The sequence below is a fragment of the Hermetia illucens genome, chromosome 3, assembly GCF_905115235.1.
Source record: "Hermetia illucens chromosome 3, iHerIll2.2.curated.20191125, whole genome shotgun sequence".
Taxonomy (NCBI): Eukaryota; Metazoa; Arthropoda; class Insecta; order Diptera; family Stratiomyidae; genus Hermetia; species Hermetia illucens.
The window spans coordinates 153,448,525-153,468,273 of NC_051851.1; the positions used below are offsets into that span (position 1 = coordinate 153,448,525).

The 19,749-nt window shown below is 42.6% G+C and overlaps 1 protein-coding gene across 2 annotated transcripts in view; it reads left to right on the forward strand.

Annotated features, from left to right (window-relative positions):
- Positions 1–14,251, forward strand: part of LOC119650858 (eukaryotic peptide chain release factor GTP-binding subunit ERF3A-like) — a 38,850-nt gene extending 24,599 nt beyond the window's left edge. For both annotated transcript variants that reach the window (XM_038054010.1, XM_038054012.1), the window contains exons 3-7: positions 6,574–7,343; positions 7,412–7,498; positions 7,558–7,734; positions 7,830–7,998; positions 13,641–14,251. In XM_038054010.1, the coding sequence (XP_037909938.1) occupies positions 6,574–7,343; positions 7,412–7,498; positions 7,558–7,734; positions 7,830–7,998; positions 13,641–13,684 (1,247 nt within the window). In that variant the 3' untranslated portion in view covers positions 13,685–14,251. The remainder of the gene's footprint in view (positions 1–6,573; positions 7,344–7,411; positions 7,499–7,557; positions 7,735–7,829; positions 7,999–13,640) is intronic.
- The last annotated feature ends 5,498 nt before the right edge of the window (positions 14,252–19,749 follow it).

Consider the following 19,749-nt stretch of genomic DNA (forward strand, 5'->3'; position numbering starts at 1 on the left):
CCGATAAAATCGTCGAAATCATACAAGTAGTCCGGCATGTGAGCATTCGCTCGATTGGCCAGGAACTGGGTAAGGACCATAAAGCCGTTTGGAACCATTTACAGAAGATTGGATTCCAAAAAAAGTTGGATGTTTGGGTGCCACACTAGTTGACGGAAAAAAATCTCTTGGACCGAATCAACGCCTGCGATGCACTCTGCTGAAACGGAAGGAATTCGACCCATTTTTGAAGCGGATGGTGACTGGTGATGAAAATTGGATCACGTACGAAAATCTGAAGCGAAAAAGATCGTGGTCGAAGCGCGGCGAGCCGGAACAAACCATCGCCAAGCCCGGATTGACGTCCAGGAAGGTTTTGCTGTGTGTTTGGTGGGATTGGAAGGGAGCCATCCATCCAACTATGACCAGACCCTCAATTCGGTCCTCTACTATGAGCAACTCGACCGTTTGAAGCAGGCGATTGACCAGAAGCGGCCAGGATTTGTCATTAGGAATGGTGTTGTGTTCCTCCAGGACAATGCTCGGCCTCACTCAAATTTGATGATCCGCCAGAAGCTACGGAAGCTCGGATGGGATGTCCTATCGCATCCACCGTATAGTCCGGACCTGGCACCAAGTCATTACCATCTTTTCCGGTCTACGCAACACGCTCTTGGTGCTACTAAGTTTGCCTCAAAAGAGGCTTGCGAAAACTGGCTGTCTGAGTTTTTGCAAATAAGGAGGGGGGGGGGGCAATGGAGTTGCCTTCTCAATGGCAACAAGTTTGCGAACAAAACGGCGCAAGTATGTTAAATAAAGCGTTAAAATTCGATCACAAATACGACATTACTTTTTCCCCAACCCAATATATCAATTATTTTTTGCCTGTTAACTGTTTGTGTTAAGTATTCAAATAATCAAAGATAATAGCGCCGTCCATCTTATTTACCGAGCTTCACAGCGGTGATACGTGTACCTGTTTGTCAGCTAGATTAGGAAGTAGATGAGGTTATCCTTGACGAAAAAAAAAAACCCAGCAGTTGATCCCGAATACCGGTTGGAACTTGATCGATACTTCGTTAATGAGCTAATTTGGTAATACGGAAACCGAAGTAGACATTTTCGAAAGTCCCCTTCCGACGTCTTGTTGATTCTCTTATGACAATTTGAATCTGGATACGGTTGTTAATAAAAATTGCAAGAGAACTTAAGATCGCCGTGGAGCTAAATTTTCTTTTTAACCAGTCCGCTATTGGAACTCGACATACTTATTACATAGGCCTAGAGCTGGCATAAATATCGATTACTAATGGATGTTCCTCTTTTTCTTTCTGAGTCCTTAATGGGCTGGGTTTAAAAGGCACTGTCGCATAAAAAGTAACCGAAATTATTTTTCCGTTCCAAAGAAAAGGTCATACGTTTAGAATTATAAATTTTCATACCCATCTAGGATGCAAGGAAAGTAAGTGACTGCACTGGTGACTCTAGTTGGCAACGAGAAAGCTATTTTTGAAAACTTTCAAGTACGAAAATCATATGATAAGCGAAAGCAAAAGCTGTTGCCAAAATAGGCTATTTCCAAGACCCACATAACTTGAAGGGATTGAATCACTTATCATTTTCCCTCCCGGCGTTTCATCAAAGCCCTTTTCCTTATACTACCAAAATGTGAGTTGGCTCAAAATCAAATTCCCGGATTTTAGATTATCTGCAATACATGACATCATCTATATATCGGAAACTTGGCTCAATTCTAGTATACACAATGGAGAGCTCCTCGATGGTTATTCTGTGCTTCGTTGCGATCGCGATTTGCAAGTTTTAAGTAAATTCACGGGGGCTAGTGATTTAATTGCCGTTAGGCAAGGTTTTTCTATTACCCCCATCATTTCCTTAAATACCCGTCCTTATGAGTTGTTCATTGCCGTAATTTCTTCTCCAAAAAGTAGCCTATCATATCGAGGAATTTCTCGATGCAATTTCGGATTTCCTCATAATCAAATATCCTGGTTTCCCTTTCATCGTTTGCGGGGACTTAAATTTTTCATCCTAATAATTTGACTCCTTCGCACTTAGCGCTGATTGCGATCATGAATTTCTGCTTAGCCTCGCAATTCAATCACCTTTTTTTCCTTTAGCCTTTGTCCCGTTCACAAGCGGGGTCGGCTCGTCGTTATCGGTTTCGTCATTTAGTTCTATCAAATGCCTGGTCTGAATGCAATCGCAAGGCTTTTAAATCCCCATCCAGCGTATCAAGCAACCATTGTTTGGACCAGCATTTTGGTCGCTTACCATCGACTTCGATGTTCAGACCAATTTTGGCAAGTGAATTCTCGTTAGCGTGAACTACACGACCATACTATCGAGAACGCCTCTCTCGAAGTTTTTCCACGATCAAAGCAACCCCATAACAATCGTGGATATCCTCATTTCGGATGTGATCAAAGCGCTTCACGTCACTAATCCAACGCGACATCTTTGTCTCCATTACCGCAATACACCGTTCATTGTATTTTATAATCGGCCAACACTCAGAACCATAGAAGAGCGACAGGACGGACGACATTGCGGTAAATTTTATATTTGAGCCGTTCGTTGATACGTCGATCACAAAGAACACCAGCTGTGGAACGTCACTTCATCCAGGTTACGTTAATGCGCCAAGCAATTTCATAACGCAATTTTCCATTGGCTGATAGCATTGACCCGAGATATCTAAATCGCTCGGTTCTGGGCAAGTCACTGCCGCTAACAGTGGTTGTGCCTGTTTCCTGTTTCATGGGGATCGGTCGGCATAAACTCAGTTTTATTCAAATTCAATTTGAGACCGTGTGGCGGTGTCCAAAACAAGAACAAAGAGGAGTGGTGAGAGGGCGCTTCCTTGATGAACAGCAACAGCGGCGCTCCAAACATTACTTTTCGAATCGTGGTACAGCAATTGGACCTAGCGCACGAGTTCTTCTGGCACTAAGTGTTGTCAGTTGAAATCTATTCGAAATATTCTCGTCATCTATCCGTCGCGGCTCGACGGTCGATAAGCAAAGTATCGTTCTTGCCATTAACGCAACAGAAGTGTTCGAAATCTTGTGTGCTTTTGGCAAGTCGATACAACTCTCTCGTCATCCCGAGTGTCCAGTTTATCGTAAAGATTTTTCTAATGCGATGCGTGACAGCGATCGCTTTCTTTGCGTCCCGGTTGACATTCTTATAAATTTGCCGATTACGAGCGTTTTATCGTCGAGAAACTTGTGGTAGAAGCGTTTCTTTTCATGGACCTTCATTTCAACATCGTCATTCCAAAGCCAGGTATCTCGATTGATGTACCGCTTACCTGGCTTGTGACCCCAAGGGTTGCAGAGGCCGCTTTGTGGATCGGGTCTTTAATTTGGTTCCACTATTCTTCCGTATTCGTAATGGTCGGTAAGTGAGATCATTTCTTCTTTCTTCTCACGAAATCGCCACCATTTAATGCGCGGTGGGCCAGTTCCTCACGTTGTTTTATCGGTGATTGATTCGCAGGACGTCAATCAACGACCGATGTTGAGGTGCGATGGTCTCATAAGGAACGACTTTGCAATCAGTGACAGTGGGTAAAATGTTGGTGTCTTATGAGAATATAGTCGACTTGCGTTTTACTATTCCCATTATAAAATCTAGGAAGATGAGACAATCGTTTGATGAACCATGTATTCATAAGTACAAGGTCATGATTGTCTGCAAAATCGATAATACGCTCGCCACCCTCATTGCGCACTCCGAACCCCTTCCCCCATGGCACCTGTTACCGTCTGCCTTTTCACCCACATGACCATTAAGGTCGCCGGCAATAATGATATACTCGTCAGCAGGCACGTGACAAATCTTTTCATCATGAAGTTGTCAGACGGCATCAGGTCGATCTCTCTGTGGTGCGTACGCGGTGAAGAAGTGACTTCTTTAATGGCATCACGGAAACCCTCTGAGATGGTAATGTGAACACCATATTGAATGTGTGAACTACCAAAATAGAGAGGTTTATAACAATTTTTTAACGCGGTCGCGTAGCTTTTTGCACCTGGCCATCGGGTTTTTTGTATAGCGCATTGATAGCCTTTGCCGAAGGGCTCTTGCGAGTTCCCAATTAGTGCCTACATTTAGCGGGGCAGACACTTATTTGCTTTACTTACGTCCTGGCGCCGTCCATACGGCAAGAACCCTTGTCCATTTCTCGACAGAACCTGGGCCCGTCCTGCTGCGTCGACTGAGGTGACGCCCTATCATTTTTTTTAATAAAGCGAAGAACCTTTATTAAGACACAGGCTGCCAGATAAACTGCAATCTCAAAAACATGACATGACATGGCATCTTTGCTCAAATCTTCATTGAAAGGCTAGATGGCAACCACACCATCCTTGCGAAGGGCGTTATACGCTGCATCTTTTTGCCATTCGAACCACGATTCATCTCAAATTTTCACATATTCTTGATTTTCCATTGAAATCAAATAAAAAAAAAACCAAAAAAAAAGAGTTCAAAAGCCTTACCTACCTACCTTGAAGGGCGAGCTGGACTATAAGCAGGTCAGGCCCCATCGTAAATGCATTGATCTTTCAAGTGCTCATGTATTCCTCGGTTCGGATAGCTGATTGGTTAGAGCAAAAGGCTGTCGTACGGAAAGTCGAGCGCGTCGTCCTCACCCCCACTCATAATGTTCAACAGAACATTACTACCTTACATTCATCGACTGGCCTCCTGCACTCAAGCCTGCCAAGTCTTGTGATGCCCTTTTGAGACGTGGCCGATAACTTCATCCGCGCTAAAGACAAAGCCGCTTTTAATGGCGATCCATTACCGCATTAATACTCTCGGGCGAGCTGTTCAACGTTTGTGTCGCCTCGTTTCCCTCTATATTGGCTATCTACGTTGTTGGGTAACATTGCACAATTATGACACTAATTAACCTAAGACGGAATCCCGCAGTCAAAATTCTGTCAATAATCGGGTCCCAGCAGTGAGCAACAGTCCGACATCGGATTTACATGCTATTACTAGGCTTTCCAGAGTAAAAGGTGCAGAGGAACAAGAGGGAGAGAAGTACCCTCCAGAGTCCTCAATTTCACTTAGGCACAAAATTCACGATAAAGTTGGTGAAGACGAGCATTTCATTTTCAATAGGCGAAGGTCGTAGCCGGGAAGTTAGTCCATATCTGAGAAGTTTCTTTTCGGTAGCAAGAAATTTTCAGATTTTCAGATTGCTAGCCTACAAAGTGCCTGGTGAAAATCTCATACCTATTCGCTCTCACTCCGATGTACTGATTTATGGGGCGGAAGCAATTTCTTGCGTTAATTTTGGATAAGTCCTTATGGATTCGGTTAATATGACCTACATTTTCTTTTCGACCAGTCAGTTTAGGGAACTTCAAGTTCCATCAGGTTCTGCATGGCTTAGTGGCTAGATCGACAGGCTACCGCAGCGCAAGGTCGCGGTTCAAATCTCGGTGGCGGCAGTGGGATTTGTATCGTGCTTTGACGTCGGATACCAGTCGCCTCAGCTGTGAATGAGTACCTGAGTCAAATCAGGGTAATAATCTCGGGCGAGCGCAATGCTGACCACATTGCCACCTACAGTATACTGTGGTGTACCGTTATGGTCTTGAATGAAGTGCTCTAACACACTTCAAGGCCCTGATCCAATATGGATTGTTGTGCCAACGATTATTATTATACAATCCAATCCCGTCAACGATGGTTATTATTAAGTTCCATCAGTAACTTGCCAATTTAGGTACGACCAAATTCTATATAGCTTTTTATCATCTCTTCTGTTTGAAGCTTTACCGAAGTGGTAAAGTAAGGTCTCGTTCAATAGCGGCGTCTCAAATTCTTTTTTACCACATATGGAGTCCTTCTATTCTCTTTCTTCGTTAATGATTATCTTCCTTATTTATGTGTCCCCATTTTCTGTATGGAGACGATTCACAACTATTTTGTATTTCTGATTCAGTGTACACAGAATAAGTTCTTGCATGGCTGAAATCGCTTTTTCTGACACCGGTTTACTACGACTAGCCGGACAGGTTCATGGCCTAACATCGACAACAAACTTTAATTTAACCTTTACCATGTTGACATCCCCAACCGAGCATTCAGAATGTTTAGCTTCGTTCTTCGTTCCTCTTACTAGCTTAAGGATATTCATTAATTAGTTATTCTCTATCACCCCTTCGTCTACAATATTTTTGGGTATGCTTCAGTAGTGCGGTCGTCATGCACGAATGCGTTACGAATTGACCACGGCCTGATGAACAGTTGTCTATCCTCTGAGATTTATTTCCGAGACTCTTCATACGGCATCAGCGCTGCGGACGTTTTCAAGCTTGCTTTCGCGGGGCTCTTATGCTACTTTTACTTCCCCGCGTCATGGTTACCCTTGTAGCTTTGTCCTTTGTTCTCATCCTTTGATAGGTTAAAAAAAGTAGCTACCGCATGATGTGCTTCCGCCATTTCCGAGCTACACTTGGGGTTCATTAGTTTCATACCAATAACATCACCAAATTCCTATTATGTACTGTTAATGTGTGTTGTATTAAATATTTAATTTTCCCTCATTTTCAGATGCTGGTAAATCGACAATCGGTGGACAAATTATGACATTAACCGGAATGATTGACAAACGTACATTCGAGAAGATTCAACGCGAAGCACGTGAAAAATCCCGTGAAAATTGGGCACTATCCTGGGCGCTGGATACAAACGCCGAGGAACGGGAAGAAGGCAAAACAGTCGAAATCGGTCGGGCATTCTTTGAAACAGAACGTAAGCACTTCACCATACTCGATGCGCCCGGTCACAAGAGTTTTGTACCAAATATGATTGGCGGCGCCGCCCAAGCCGATCTGGCCGTATTAGTTATATCCGCACGTAAAGGTGAATTTGAAACGGGCTTCGAACGTGGCGGACAAACACGAGAGCATGCTATGTTAGCTAAAACGGCCGGTGTTAAGCATTTAGTTGTTCTTGTTAATAAAATGGATGATCCAACAGTGAATTGGGATGAGAATCGTTACAACGAATGTAGAGATAAAATTCTGCCGTATCTTAAGAAATTAGGTTTCAATTTAAATAAGGATTTGACCTTCATGCCTTGTTCCGGGCTAACTGGCTTTGGACTTAGAGATCAAATTGATGAATCGATTTGTCCATGGTATCGAGGATCGGCTTTTATACCATTTATTGATAATTTGCCTACACTTAATCGCCGATTGGATGGACCATTCGTTATGCCAATTGCTGATAAATATAAGGATATGGGTGTAGTCGTTATGGGTAAAGTGGAATCAGGCTGTGCGAAGAAGGGACAAAATATGTTGATAATGCCTAACAAGGTGAGTTAGGCTTGTTTGGATTAATCAACTTAAGATCTTTTACTAAATTTTCCCATTTTGTATTCTAGATCCAAGTCTCCGTTGATCAGCTCTTCTCGGACGACTGTGAAGTGACCTCCATTACACCTGGCGAGAACGTGAAAGTCAAACTAAAGGTAGGATTAGTAATATGCAATAGATTTCTGTTATTTAATTGGTCTTTATTCTTGTACAGGGCGTTGACGAAGAAGAAATCTCCACTGGCTTCGTTCTTTGCGATGTTAATACCCCAATTCGAGTAGGCAAAGTGTTCGACGCTCAAGTCGTGATTTTAGAGCATAAATCCATCATTTGTGCAGGCTATTCTGCGGTCATGCACATTCACTGCGCAGCTGAAGAAATCACTGTTAAGGTGGGCACAGTTGTATTAGTTCAGTCCTCATTTATCGAAAGATTTTTCAAGTTTACTGGAACTATTTACTTATTTCTGTTGTATACATTTTATAGGCACTCATCTGCTTAGTTGACAAGAAGACCGGCGAAAAATCGAAAACACGACCAAGATTTGTTAAGCAAGATCAAGTTGCCATTATGCGAATCGAATGTTCCGGATCGATTTGTGTTGAAGCATTTAAAATATTCCCGCAAATGGGTAGATTCACCCTTAGAGATGAAAGTAAGTAGTCAGCATTTTATTATATATTCAATTGGCTCTGCGTCGCCCACTGGGGCCTGTTCTTCGGATAAAGCGTTCAAAACTTCAATTTTAATTTCACGTTATTTTGAATTTATTATTTGACTGAAACAATGTAAACATTCGGGCAGTTGAACAGGTTTAGTCCCAATTGTTTAGTTTCACCATTTTTAGTCCTTGTCATTTCCCGCTGGTATTACACTTAATTATTACTTCGAAGTGGCAAAAGCAAATATTCGTCAATTTCTTATCTTTCGCAAGTTCTGCTTCAAATGACTATGGCGAGTTCTAGCAATGGCATCTAATACATTAAAGTCCAAAAAACAAATTTTATTGACGAAATTAGGGAGAAATTTGCATTCAAATCTGACCAGGTGAAGGAAAAAGTGAAATCCGCTTGCGCAAAACTGAAAAATTGAAGAAAATAAATTTAATGTGAAAAGTTTGTGCATCGTTTTTGCTCTATTTTAGACGATTCTTGCACTCAAATTCAAAATTCACAAGGAAGAAAATGTGGGAAATTTTTTTCAAACTAAATAAAAGTTGGAAGTGGAAGTAACACCACAAGTTAATTGCCTGAATCCGCGCAACATAACTTTAAAAAATGTTAAAAGACAATTAAAATTAAAGTGGATAAGTTTCAGTAGACATAAAGACAGATTCTTTCAAACAGAAAAGAGATGGCTAGAAGGGTCCTGCGTTTTTCAAACCAACCGATATTCAAGAGGTGGTTGTGGTCGGCCGCTATTAGATTTCCAAGCAAGTATCGAGCAATCGAAACGTAGGAAAACAGCAGTTTTGTGTGCTGGAAATCACTCGTATGCTACGCAAATTCAATTCAGCGCGAGCGGTAGAAAATTTGAAGCAGACGTGGTGAAGAAAATAACCGAAATACTAGGATTTGCTCAAAAACATATAGAAGATAAATATGTCCAAAAGTCAACAGATTTGCCAGTAAATGATGTCTTCTCTGTGATAATTGAAGCTGAATTATCCAAGAAACAATATAATGTAATCCGAAGTTATGCGAAGCAAATATTCCCGTCGTACAAACTTTTCCAAAAAGAAAAATTAAAATATTCATCATCATCATCAACGGCGCAACAATCAGTATACGGTCTAGGCCTGCCTTAATAAGGAATTCCAGACATCCCGGTTTTGCGCTGAGGTCCATCAATTCGATATGCCTAAAAGCTGTCTGGCGTCCTCACCTACGCCATCGCTCCATTTCAGGCAGGGTCTGCCTCGCCTTCTTTTTCTACCATAGATATTGCCCTTATAGACTTTCCCGGCTGGATAATGCTCAACCATACGGATTAAGTGACCCGCCCACCGCAACCTGTTGAGTCGGTCATGATTTCGTCGTTATGTAGGCTACCGAATCGTCCATCCTCATGTAAAGGGCCAAAAATTTTTCGTTTTTTTTTTTTGCTAAGAACCCAAGTCTCTGTGGAATACATAAGAACTGGCAAGAGAGAGACGTTTCGAGCGAAACAGTTTTTGTAAGCTAAAATAGGCTCGCTTGGCAGCCAACAACTGTGCGCGGATTTCATCGTCATAGCTGTTATCGATTGTGATTTTCGACCCTAGATAGAAGAAATTCTCAACGGTCTCTAAAAATTGTAGTCTCCTATCTTCATTGTTTTCGTTTGACAAGTGCGATTCCATGTTCTTCGTTCTTTTTGTTTTGGCGCTGACGTTGCCACCATGTACTTCGACTTGCCTCCATTAATGTGCAGCCTAAGACCTCGCGCCGCCTTCTCGATCTGGATGAAGGTAGACTGTACATTTTGGGTTGTTCTTCCCATGATGTCGATATCGTCAGCGTAAGCCAGTAGTTAGGTGGGCTTGAAGAAGATGGTGCCTCTCGCATTTACATTGGCATCGCGAATCACTTTCTCCAGGGCCAGGTTGAAGAGAACGCATGATAGGGCATCCTCTTGTTGTAGACCGTTGTTGATGTTGAATGGTCTCGAGAGTTATCCTGCTGCTTTTATCTGGCCTCGCACATTGGTCAGGGTCAGCCTAGTCAGTCTTATCAATTTCGTCGGGATACCGAATTCTCTCATGGCCGTGTACAATTTTACCCTGGCTATGATATCATAGGCAGCTTTAAAGTCGATGGAAAGATGGTGCAACTGATGTCCATATTCCATCGTTTGCCGCAGAGAGAAAATCTGATCTGATGCTGATATGCCTGGAGTGAAGCTTCTTTGGTATTGGCCAGTGATGTTCTGGGCGTATGAGGCTATCCGGCCTAGCAAGATAGAGGAGAATATCTTACAGATGGTACTCAGCAACGTGATACCTCTATAATTACCGCATTGCGTAATGAGACAGATAATGCCTCGTTGCCAATCGTCAGGCATTGATTCGCTGTCCCATACCTTGGGCACAAGTTGATGAACCACTTGGTGTAACTGGTCGCCTCCATATTTAACCAATTCGGCTGTAATTCCATCGGCTCCTGGCGACTTATGGTTTCTAAGCAGATAAATTGCAGGGACTGTTTCTTCTATACTTCGTGGTAGCAGCATTTGTCCGTCGTCTTCAGTTGGCGAGACCTTTAATTCGCCGATATTTGGGTTGTTGAGCAGTTCATCAAAATACTCAACCCATCGCTCCAATATGCCCATTTTTCGGAAATCAGATTTTCCTCTTTGTCTCGGCAGGATGAACATCCATGTGTATAAGGCTTCATCCTGCTATTAGGTTATTGCAAATGAAATGGCCGTTTTGCTACTAAAATTTGAAACAACTGTAAAACTTACAAAAATTTATTTATTTAATCAAAATAGGTGCCAGTCGATTCAGAACACTTCTCCTAGCGAGATTCAAGAGCATGTATACCAATTTCGTAGAAGTACAACTGTCGGGTGTTGATAAATTTGTCGAAGGCAATTTTGACAGCCTTCTCGTTCCTGAACTGTTTTTCGGCCAAAAAATGATCCAAATGCTTAAAAAAAGTGGTACTCGGCTGGCGAAAGATCCGGTGAATATGGTGGATGAGGAAGAGTCTCATACTGCAATTCGTTCAACTTTTAAACCGTTGTTCTGAATACACGAGGTCGTGTATTGTCATGAAGGAGTATCACACCATCTCTGTTGACCAATCTCGGCAGTTTGGTGTGCCAAAAAAGAATAAGGGATAACTCCAGCTGTAGACCACCAAACAGTCACCATTACCTTCTTCGGATGGAGGCTCTATTTCGGCATATGCTTCGATGGCCCTTCAGTATCTAGCCATTGTACTGATCGGCCACGATTGTCGTATAATATCCACTTTTCATCACATGTCACTATTCTGTGCAAAAAGGGATCGCTTCTGTTGCGGGAGAGTACAGAACTGCAAATTTCCATTCGAAGCGCCATGTTTTGCTCCGTAAGAATGCGGAACCCATTTGTCGAGCTTTTCACCTTCGCAAGTGGTTGCAAGTACCAGGAAACTGTCAAATAGTGTACGCCCAGTCTCTCTGCAATGTCTTTCACAGACTGACGTGTGTCGGATTCGACTAGCAAGCGCGGCTCGTCGTTGTCAATCGATGATCCTGGATGTCCACGGGGCTCAGTTTGAAGGTTTACGTCGCCTGACCGGAATTTTTCGAACCACCGCCGTGTGGTTCGTTCGCTTACCGTATCAACTCCAAATGCGCTGTTAATGTTCTTGGTCGCCTCCGCTGCTTTATGACCGAGTTTGAACTCAGAGAAAAAGTATACGTTCTTGGCTCTTTTCCATCCTTTTTTCCTTTCTATCCACTGTCATCACAACGATGGTCAAAACTGAAATGACTCCTTGATTAAATGTAGGAGTATTTATACTTCATTATCCGACACCAACAGCACCAACTGGTGGTGATTTGATACACCAAAATCGCAACTAACTTCACTTGATTGCCAAATCGGCCATTTCATGTGCAACAACCTAATAACTTATTGGTAAAACTTGCGCGCCTGGTACGGTTGCTCCCTGTACTTTTCTAATTCGCAGACTTATTGGTTCTCCCAGGCTTCCTTTTTCCGTCTGTGCAGTCGCTTCTCCGCTCGACGGAGTTCTTTGAGAATCCACCATTACTCGGTATGCAGCATTCTTCCGTTCCGTAGCTAGCTTACATTCATCGTCAAACCAGCCGTTCCGACTTTCCTTGCGGCTGGGGCCAAGTATATTTGTGGCCGTATCGTTCTTCAGGTGGTTGTGAAGATCATTTGTTGATGCTTCATCTCCAGGATTTCTATTGACTGCGGTTATTGCGGCATCCATTTCGCCCTTATAGGTGTTACGGAGGGCTGTGTTGTGAAGGGCTTCGGTATTTACTCTCACCTGATTGTAGGTGGTGTCATAATTCGAGCGCGGAGCACTATGCCAAAGAGATAGTGGTCCGAGTCTATATTGAATCATTTCGTGCGATACTGCTAACTGATTAATCCGCAGTTCGTTAACATGGGTATCCCTATGGGAGCCGACGTATCGCCTGAATACGGGCTGTTGAAATCTCCAAGTATGATTTTGATATCATTCTTGGAGCAGGCTTCGAGGGTCCGCTCGACTGCCTCGTAGAATCCTTCTCCGAATCTGCAGTCTTCTCTGTAGGGGCGTGAATGTTTATGAGGCTTATATTTATAAACTTGCCTCGCAAACGCAACAGTGCATAGGCTTTCGCGTATATTTTCAAAGCCGATAACAGCAGGTTTCATTTTTTAACTGACTAAGAAACCTACTCGGGACACATGGTTTACTCGATGGCCGTTATAACATATGGTGTGTCTTCTCCAGGAAACTGGTCCCTGTCCATAGCATCCCCTGTAACGCTGTTACATCAGCCTTATATTGGGACAGGGTATCGGCTAGCTGCTTAGCAGCAATCGGTTCCATGAGAAAATGCGCAAATCGTTAATCGGTTGTCAGGTTCGTCGTTATAAAATCCATCCTGTCCAAGGCTCCTTTCGTGGCTTCGTAACATCGGTTTTCCGTGTAGGGTTGTCAGCCCTACCCCACCCCCAAACTGGAGGACCTGTTGGTACATGTTGTCCCGTTTTTAGTCGCGGGAGACTCGCCTTCATCCTTCTCCGTCTGCAGCTTTTCGTTAAGAAAGAGCTCCCAGCGGTCACCACGTGAAGGTGGAGATAGGGTTTGGTAGTATAGCTGTTGGTGTTGGTTCATCAGGCATTTCCCACGTTTTATGCTCCATCGTGGGTACCAATCCACGTTTCGCCCGGGGACCTATACTAACCTTTGACCATCGGTTTCCCGACTTGTTTTGATTATAATCATTTTTTATTGAAATGATCTTTATCCTAATATTTTACTTTATTTAACAACTCAACCAAGTTTTGAAATTTACTTTTATTGTTTCCAATTTTTGCGCTTTATATTAAATACACATATATAATACGAAATCACGCCCTTATCCCATTATTTATTATTTACAATAAGATTCTAACACGAAGAAAATGATTTTGAAGTTTTGAGCATGAGCGCCCTGTATGGCCCCAGTATGCGTCGGCCAATTAGAAAACTATACGTGACACTAGGGGTTAACGGAGTAATTGATGAGATAATCGCGCTCCCTTTCTATTCATTCGCTTAGGGTTTATATAATAAACGAATTAATTCTCTTCTTTTTCAGATAAAACAATCGCCATGGGGAAGGTACTGAAAGTAATTGAATAAATCCTACCAACGTTATTACCATCAATTAACTAACAAACCAACAACAACAAATATGATTAAATAAAACGAAAATCAATAAAAAATTAACTGCTCTTTTTAAATTTTATATAAATGAATGATGAAAATGAGAAAAAAACAACCAACCACAGAATGAAAGCAAAACAAACGAGAATGCTACACATAAAAGCAAATTGTGCGACAAATTATATTTGCATAATATGAGAAGAAGAAGAAGAAAAAAAATCATGTTCATAGATTAGCGATATTTTTTTATTATTATTAATTATGTTGCATATATATTAATATAAACGGATTTTTTTAAAAAGGAAAGAAATTATATTTGCACACTCAGCTATTTTATATATGATAATAATGATTATTATTAAATTTAATTCTCAAAAAAGTTATTCGAAGAAAAAAGAGGAGTACGTACACAGATACATAGCCATGCGTACAAGACGCATGTACACACTCTTTATGTTGTCCAAGTATATACGTTTCGATGAAGATAAAAGAGAATGTGAATACGAAAGGAGAAGAAATATAAACTAAATGAAATAGGCGAAATCGATTGTTTTGTTATTCAGGAATTGGTGAAAAATGGAAATTTTTTTCGAAAACTTTCAACACCGCTATCTCTTTTTACGTAGGATTGGAAGATTCAGCAATCAGCAATTTACAGGGTATACATATATTGGGTCGTATTTGTGATCGAAATTTGACGCTTTATTTAACATACTTAGAATTATCCGATTTAGGTCAAATATGCGCCGTTTTGTTCGCAAACTTGCCATTTAGAAGGCAACTTCATTAAACCCCCCCCCCCCCCCTCCGTATTTGCAAAAAACTCTAGGCAGCCAGTTTTCGCAAGCCTCTTTTGAGGCCAACTTAGTAGCATCAAGGGCGTTTTCCAGGGCCTGGAAGAGATGGTAATCACTTGGTGCCAAGTCGCGACTATACGGTGGGTGCTATAGGACATCCCATCCGAGCCCCCGTAGCTTCTGGGGGATCATCAAAGATGTCTGAGACTGAGCGTTGTCCTGGGGAACACAACACCATTCCTATTGACTAATTCTGGTCCCCTGCTTCAAACGGTAGAGGACCAAATTAAGGGTCTGGCCATAGTTGAGTAGCTCATAGTGGATGATTCCCTTCCAATCCCACCAAACACACAGCAAAATCTTCCTGGCCGTTAATCCGGGTTTGGCGATGGTTTGGGCTGGCTCGCCGCGCTTCGACCACGATGTTTTTCGCTTCAGATTTCCGTACGTGATTCACTTTTCATCAACAGTCATCACCCGCTTCAAAAATTGGTCGAATTCGTTCCGTTTCAGCAGTGCATCGCAGGCGTTGATTCGACCCAAGAGATTTTTTTGCGTCAACTCGTGTGGCACTTTTTGTAATCCAATCTTTTGCAAATGGTTCCAAACGGTTTTATGGTCTATACCCAGTTCCAGGCCAATCGAGCAAATGCTCACATGTCGCTCTACATGGATGATTTCGGTGATTTTATCGGTTCCTACGACAGTTGGCCTACTAGTACGGGGTGTATCTTCGACATCCACTACACCAGAACGAAATCGATCGAACCAACGCTTTGCTCTCCGAATCGTTACAGTATCGGTCAAAGAGACACAGATTGTCGTCTTCAAATCGCCGTATAGTATGACCCGATACGATAAGTTCAACACAAGATATGTTTAAGTGTCGCCATCTATTAACAACGGATAGCTGAGTGGTTAGAGCGCAAGGCTGTCGTACGGAAGGTCGCGGTTCAAATCTCACGGGTGGCAGTGGGATTTGTATCGTGATTTGACGTCGGATACCAGTCGACTCAGCTGTGAATGAGTACCTGAGTCAAAACAGGGTAATAATCTCGGGCGAGCGCAATGCTGACCACATTGTCTCCTACAAGATACTGTAGTGTACCGTTACGGTCTTGAATGAAGTGCTCTAACACACTTCAAGGCCCTGATCCAATATGGATTGTTGCGCCAACGATTATTATTATTATTATCTATTAACAAAATACGCCATTTCTTTTTCCCCAACCCCATATAATTTAAGGGAGTCATCCTGTGTGTCGGATCCGTGGAATCGAATTGTTTTTTTTGCATCAATTATCTAGATATGGTGGGGGCAAAGTATTTTTTTTATATTCGGAGTTGTTCAGAAATTATAGTGTTAAACACGCAATAAGTTACATGCCAGACTTATGCCGATCGCCGTAATGAAGCACGTATTTTCGGACCGAATGACTTCGCTAAAAGGACAAGAATTGAAGCCAAGGCTGTACATGTGTTTCTTAAAGAAACCTAAGGTTCATGGACTGGGTATATCAGATTAATGATCAGTTAAGATTTTATGGCTAAAAATCACATTCTACTTTTTAAATGCGTTTTTCTCGAAACTGCATAGTGAGAATCTGCACAAAATCTATCCAACGAAATTCTTTGAAATTTTCAAGACTTACTCAGAACATATTTCTACGGTCCGCAAACTAGAATCATTGCGATTCATTCAGTCGTTTTTTTTTTCATTCATTAAAGAAGCCTTAAAAAACACCAAAATTCACGAAAAAATAGTCTATCACGGCACCAACAATTTAGCTTTTAATATTTTTTAATAATCCTAGTTTGCGGACGGTATTTAAGTCTGAACGTTAAAATACCGTTTACTTTTTCTAGTTTAAGATGATCGCAGCGCCATCTAGCGTGACAGCAGAAAAACAGCGTTTTTTGGAGATGGGTGTATAAATTGCTCTGTATTTCAATAATGAACTACGCTACGGGGTTGGAAAAATTATTATACATGCTTAGTAAATATATGGTGAAAAATTCATATTTGTACCTCTATACAGATCTTCACAAAAAAAAGCGAAAAAATTGCCTCCACACGAGATGATCGACAGTTGGTAAAAGGGGAAAAGTCCTCCAAAAACTTGTAACTACCGATATCTCTGCTGTTATATAAAATTGGAAGGAAAAGGAGAGAAGTTTGCGATCGTCAGTCTGGAAGAGAAAAACATACAAAGTGCACCATAATTTCGTTGTTTTAGATTAAGAAATTTATTGAACAAAATAATTCTTATAACAACAAATTAATAAATTATTCTTCATTGCTCTATGGAATCCATCTCCGCCTCTCAACCAACTTGTCGATGCCTTTTTACCACAAATCGCTTAGTGTGTTGTCCGTTGACTGTTAAACAAGTTTTTGATGTCCTTTCAATCGAATGGCCTCAGTTTCACGATGTAGCTTGGCTGAATATAGATGTTCTTCTTTAACCTTTGTCCCGTTCGGAAGTGGAAACGGCTCGTCTTGATCGGTTGCCTGTTTCATAGAGATCTGTCGTCAAAAATTCTGTTTCATTTGGATTCATTCTGAAACCGTGTTGCATGAGACCAGTTACTCGATATTAGCTTTGCCATGAATCGCTAGGAAAACATCATTTGTGTGGAGTGGTGTATAGTGCGCTGGACGTTGGGTGTTCCGTGTGACAGTGTCCATAACAAGAGCAAAGAGGAGTGGTGCGAGAACGCTTCCTTGATAAATACCGACAAAGATACGAAGCGCACCACTTCTTCTCAGGATAGATGCCGCCGCAGAACTTAGCAGATGACTTTTGTTGAGGATGCTGGGAACCCTGATTCCGCATCCACTTGATGGCGGATCGGACCACTTGGGAAGCAACTTACTTCCTCTCTTGTGGTCCACGGATTCCTCTTTTCTTTTCTTTTTCTCTTTTCAAAAATTGTGTTTAACCCAAAAAGAGGAGTCCTTGGGCCACAAGAAATCTCTCATTTGCATTCGCATGTGTCGTCTACTAAAGCTTTCAAATTTTGATATGTTTAACGACTTCTGACTCTTTAAATAACAGACGACTTGCCGTTTTGTTCAGGTCAAAAGGAACCTTTCGCTGTCTCACCTCTGCTTTGGAAGCAGCGTATCCGAAAGTGATTTCTAGTTGTTATTCCCTCTCTTTTAAACCCACACCCGCACTTCCCGCTGAGAATACTAAAAACGCCAAACGGATCGCAGATAGTCCACTGCCAAGATGTGGCTGAAGGAGACTATTCAAGTAGTTTCCAGGGCCCAAAAAAGAAGAATAAAAGGAGTGAGCCAAAGAAGAATAAAAGGAGTGAGCTCGCTACGCCGCCAGAATCTCGTCTGTCCAAAAACAAGGAAGCTACAAATCAAAAGCCACTACGAGAAAAGGCGAGGAAACGAGGAAGGACTAGACTGTCGACTCTGCTCGTTAAGCCGACGGAAGGCAAGAAATTTGCAGAAGTGAAATCCGCTACAGGATGAAACCCGAAGACAATGGAGCAGAAGTATCTTCCATACGGAAAACGAAAGGCGGTGGGGTCCTCGTCGAACTAGACCCGAAGACGACTGCGAAGCGGCTAAGGATTACCGGGTGAGAAGGCTCTCGTTGCTCGTTTACAGCCTAAGTGCTTTCTAGAAATCCGAGACCTTGACTGCCATACAGAAAAGGTCGAAGTAGAGGGGGCCATAAAACGTGAATGTCCAGAGGTAACCAAAACTTGGATAGGTATCACTTCCGTGAATGTTCGAGGCCAAAAACTCGCTGTTGTGAAAATCCTCGAGCAAAATGCGAGGAAGCTCCTTATCAGCGGGAAAATCAAAATTGAATAGGTACAGGATGCAGGGTACGAATGCGGATAACCCCTACCCAGTAGTATAGGTGCCTGGGCTATGGACACATGTCAGTAGCTTGGAGGAGGACAGAATGCCGCAGATGCGGTCAGGTAGGTCACCAAACGAAGACCTGCAATAAAAGCTAAAATTGCATTCTCTGCAAGGATCGTGGCATGTCAGGTGAACGCGTTGCGCACACCACGGGTTCCTCGGGAATACCCAGTCTTTAAGGCGGAACTAGAAGGGGCTAGGACGCGACATCCTACAAATTAATAAGCACCGAAGTACAACCGCTCACCAGTTGCTAGCGTAGTTCGCTACGGAGGCAAAGTCTGATCTAGTGCTAATCAGTGGTTTCTTGGCATCTCGACTTATCAGGTACCCCTACCATCTGAGTTCGGGACAACTTTCGATTTTATGTTCTTGCCGAAGGCCGAGGGAATGAGTTTGTCTGAATTTTTTTCAGGGATAACGTTTTTTAGCGTTTAGCTGACGTCGAATAAGACAATGCCGGCCTTTCAACGCCGATTTGATGCTCTGCAGGACGCCTTTTCGGGCACGGAGGGGCAGATCCTGAGAAATTCGTCGAAGCTCTTGGGACAGGTAGAGTCGCGCTGGAAACTAACACTCGTATACTCATGTTCCGGAGGGGCCCAGAACATCAGCGAGTTGGAGGTCCCGCTAACTGAAGACGACGGAGAAACACTGCCACCACCAAGTATAGAAGAAACAGTCCGTGCAATTCATCGACTTGAAAATCATAAGTCGCCAGGAACCGATGGAATTACAGCCGAATTGGTTAAATATGGAGGCGACCAATTACATCAGGTGGTTTATCAGCTTGTGCTCAAGGTATCAAGCGAATCAATGCCTGACGACTGACAAAGAGGCATTATCTGTCTCTGTTCCCATACCACTTGTTTTATGGCTTGCCTCTTATCGTTCCAACCGATCCTGCCGCGTCTCTTTTGACAGCTGTACTTCCTGCTCCTTCTCCCCCTCCTCTTGCGTCCCACAGGGATCTATTCTGTGTCCCTTGTTATTTTCATTTTTTATTAACGACCTTCTTCCCCTCCTTACTTGTCCCTGTTTGCTCTATGCAGACGACCTTAAGCTGCTATATCATCGCCTAAGGACTGTATTTCCCTTCAATCTAACCTGGACACTCTGGTTCGTTGGTGCCCGACTAATGGTTTAGCGCTAAACGTCAGAAAGTGTCACTCTATATGCTACTCCCTAAAATCGTCACCCACTTATTTCTCCTACTCTCTTAACAGGCATTCCTTATCCTGCTTAAATTCCACTCAAGACCTCGGAGTCACTTTCGACAATAAGCTCCTCTTTGACACTCATTGCCTTGATGTCGTCAATCGAGCTGCAAAATTGTCAGGCTTTACAATTCG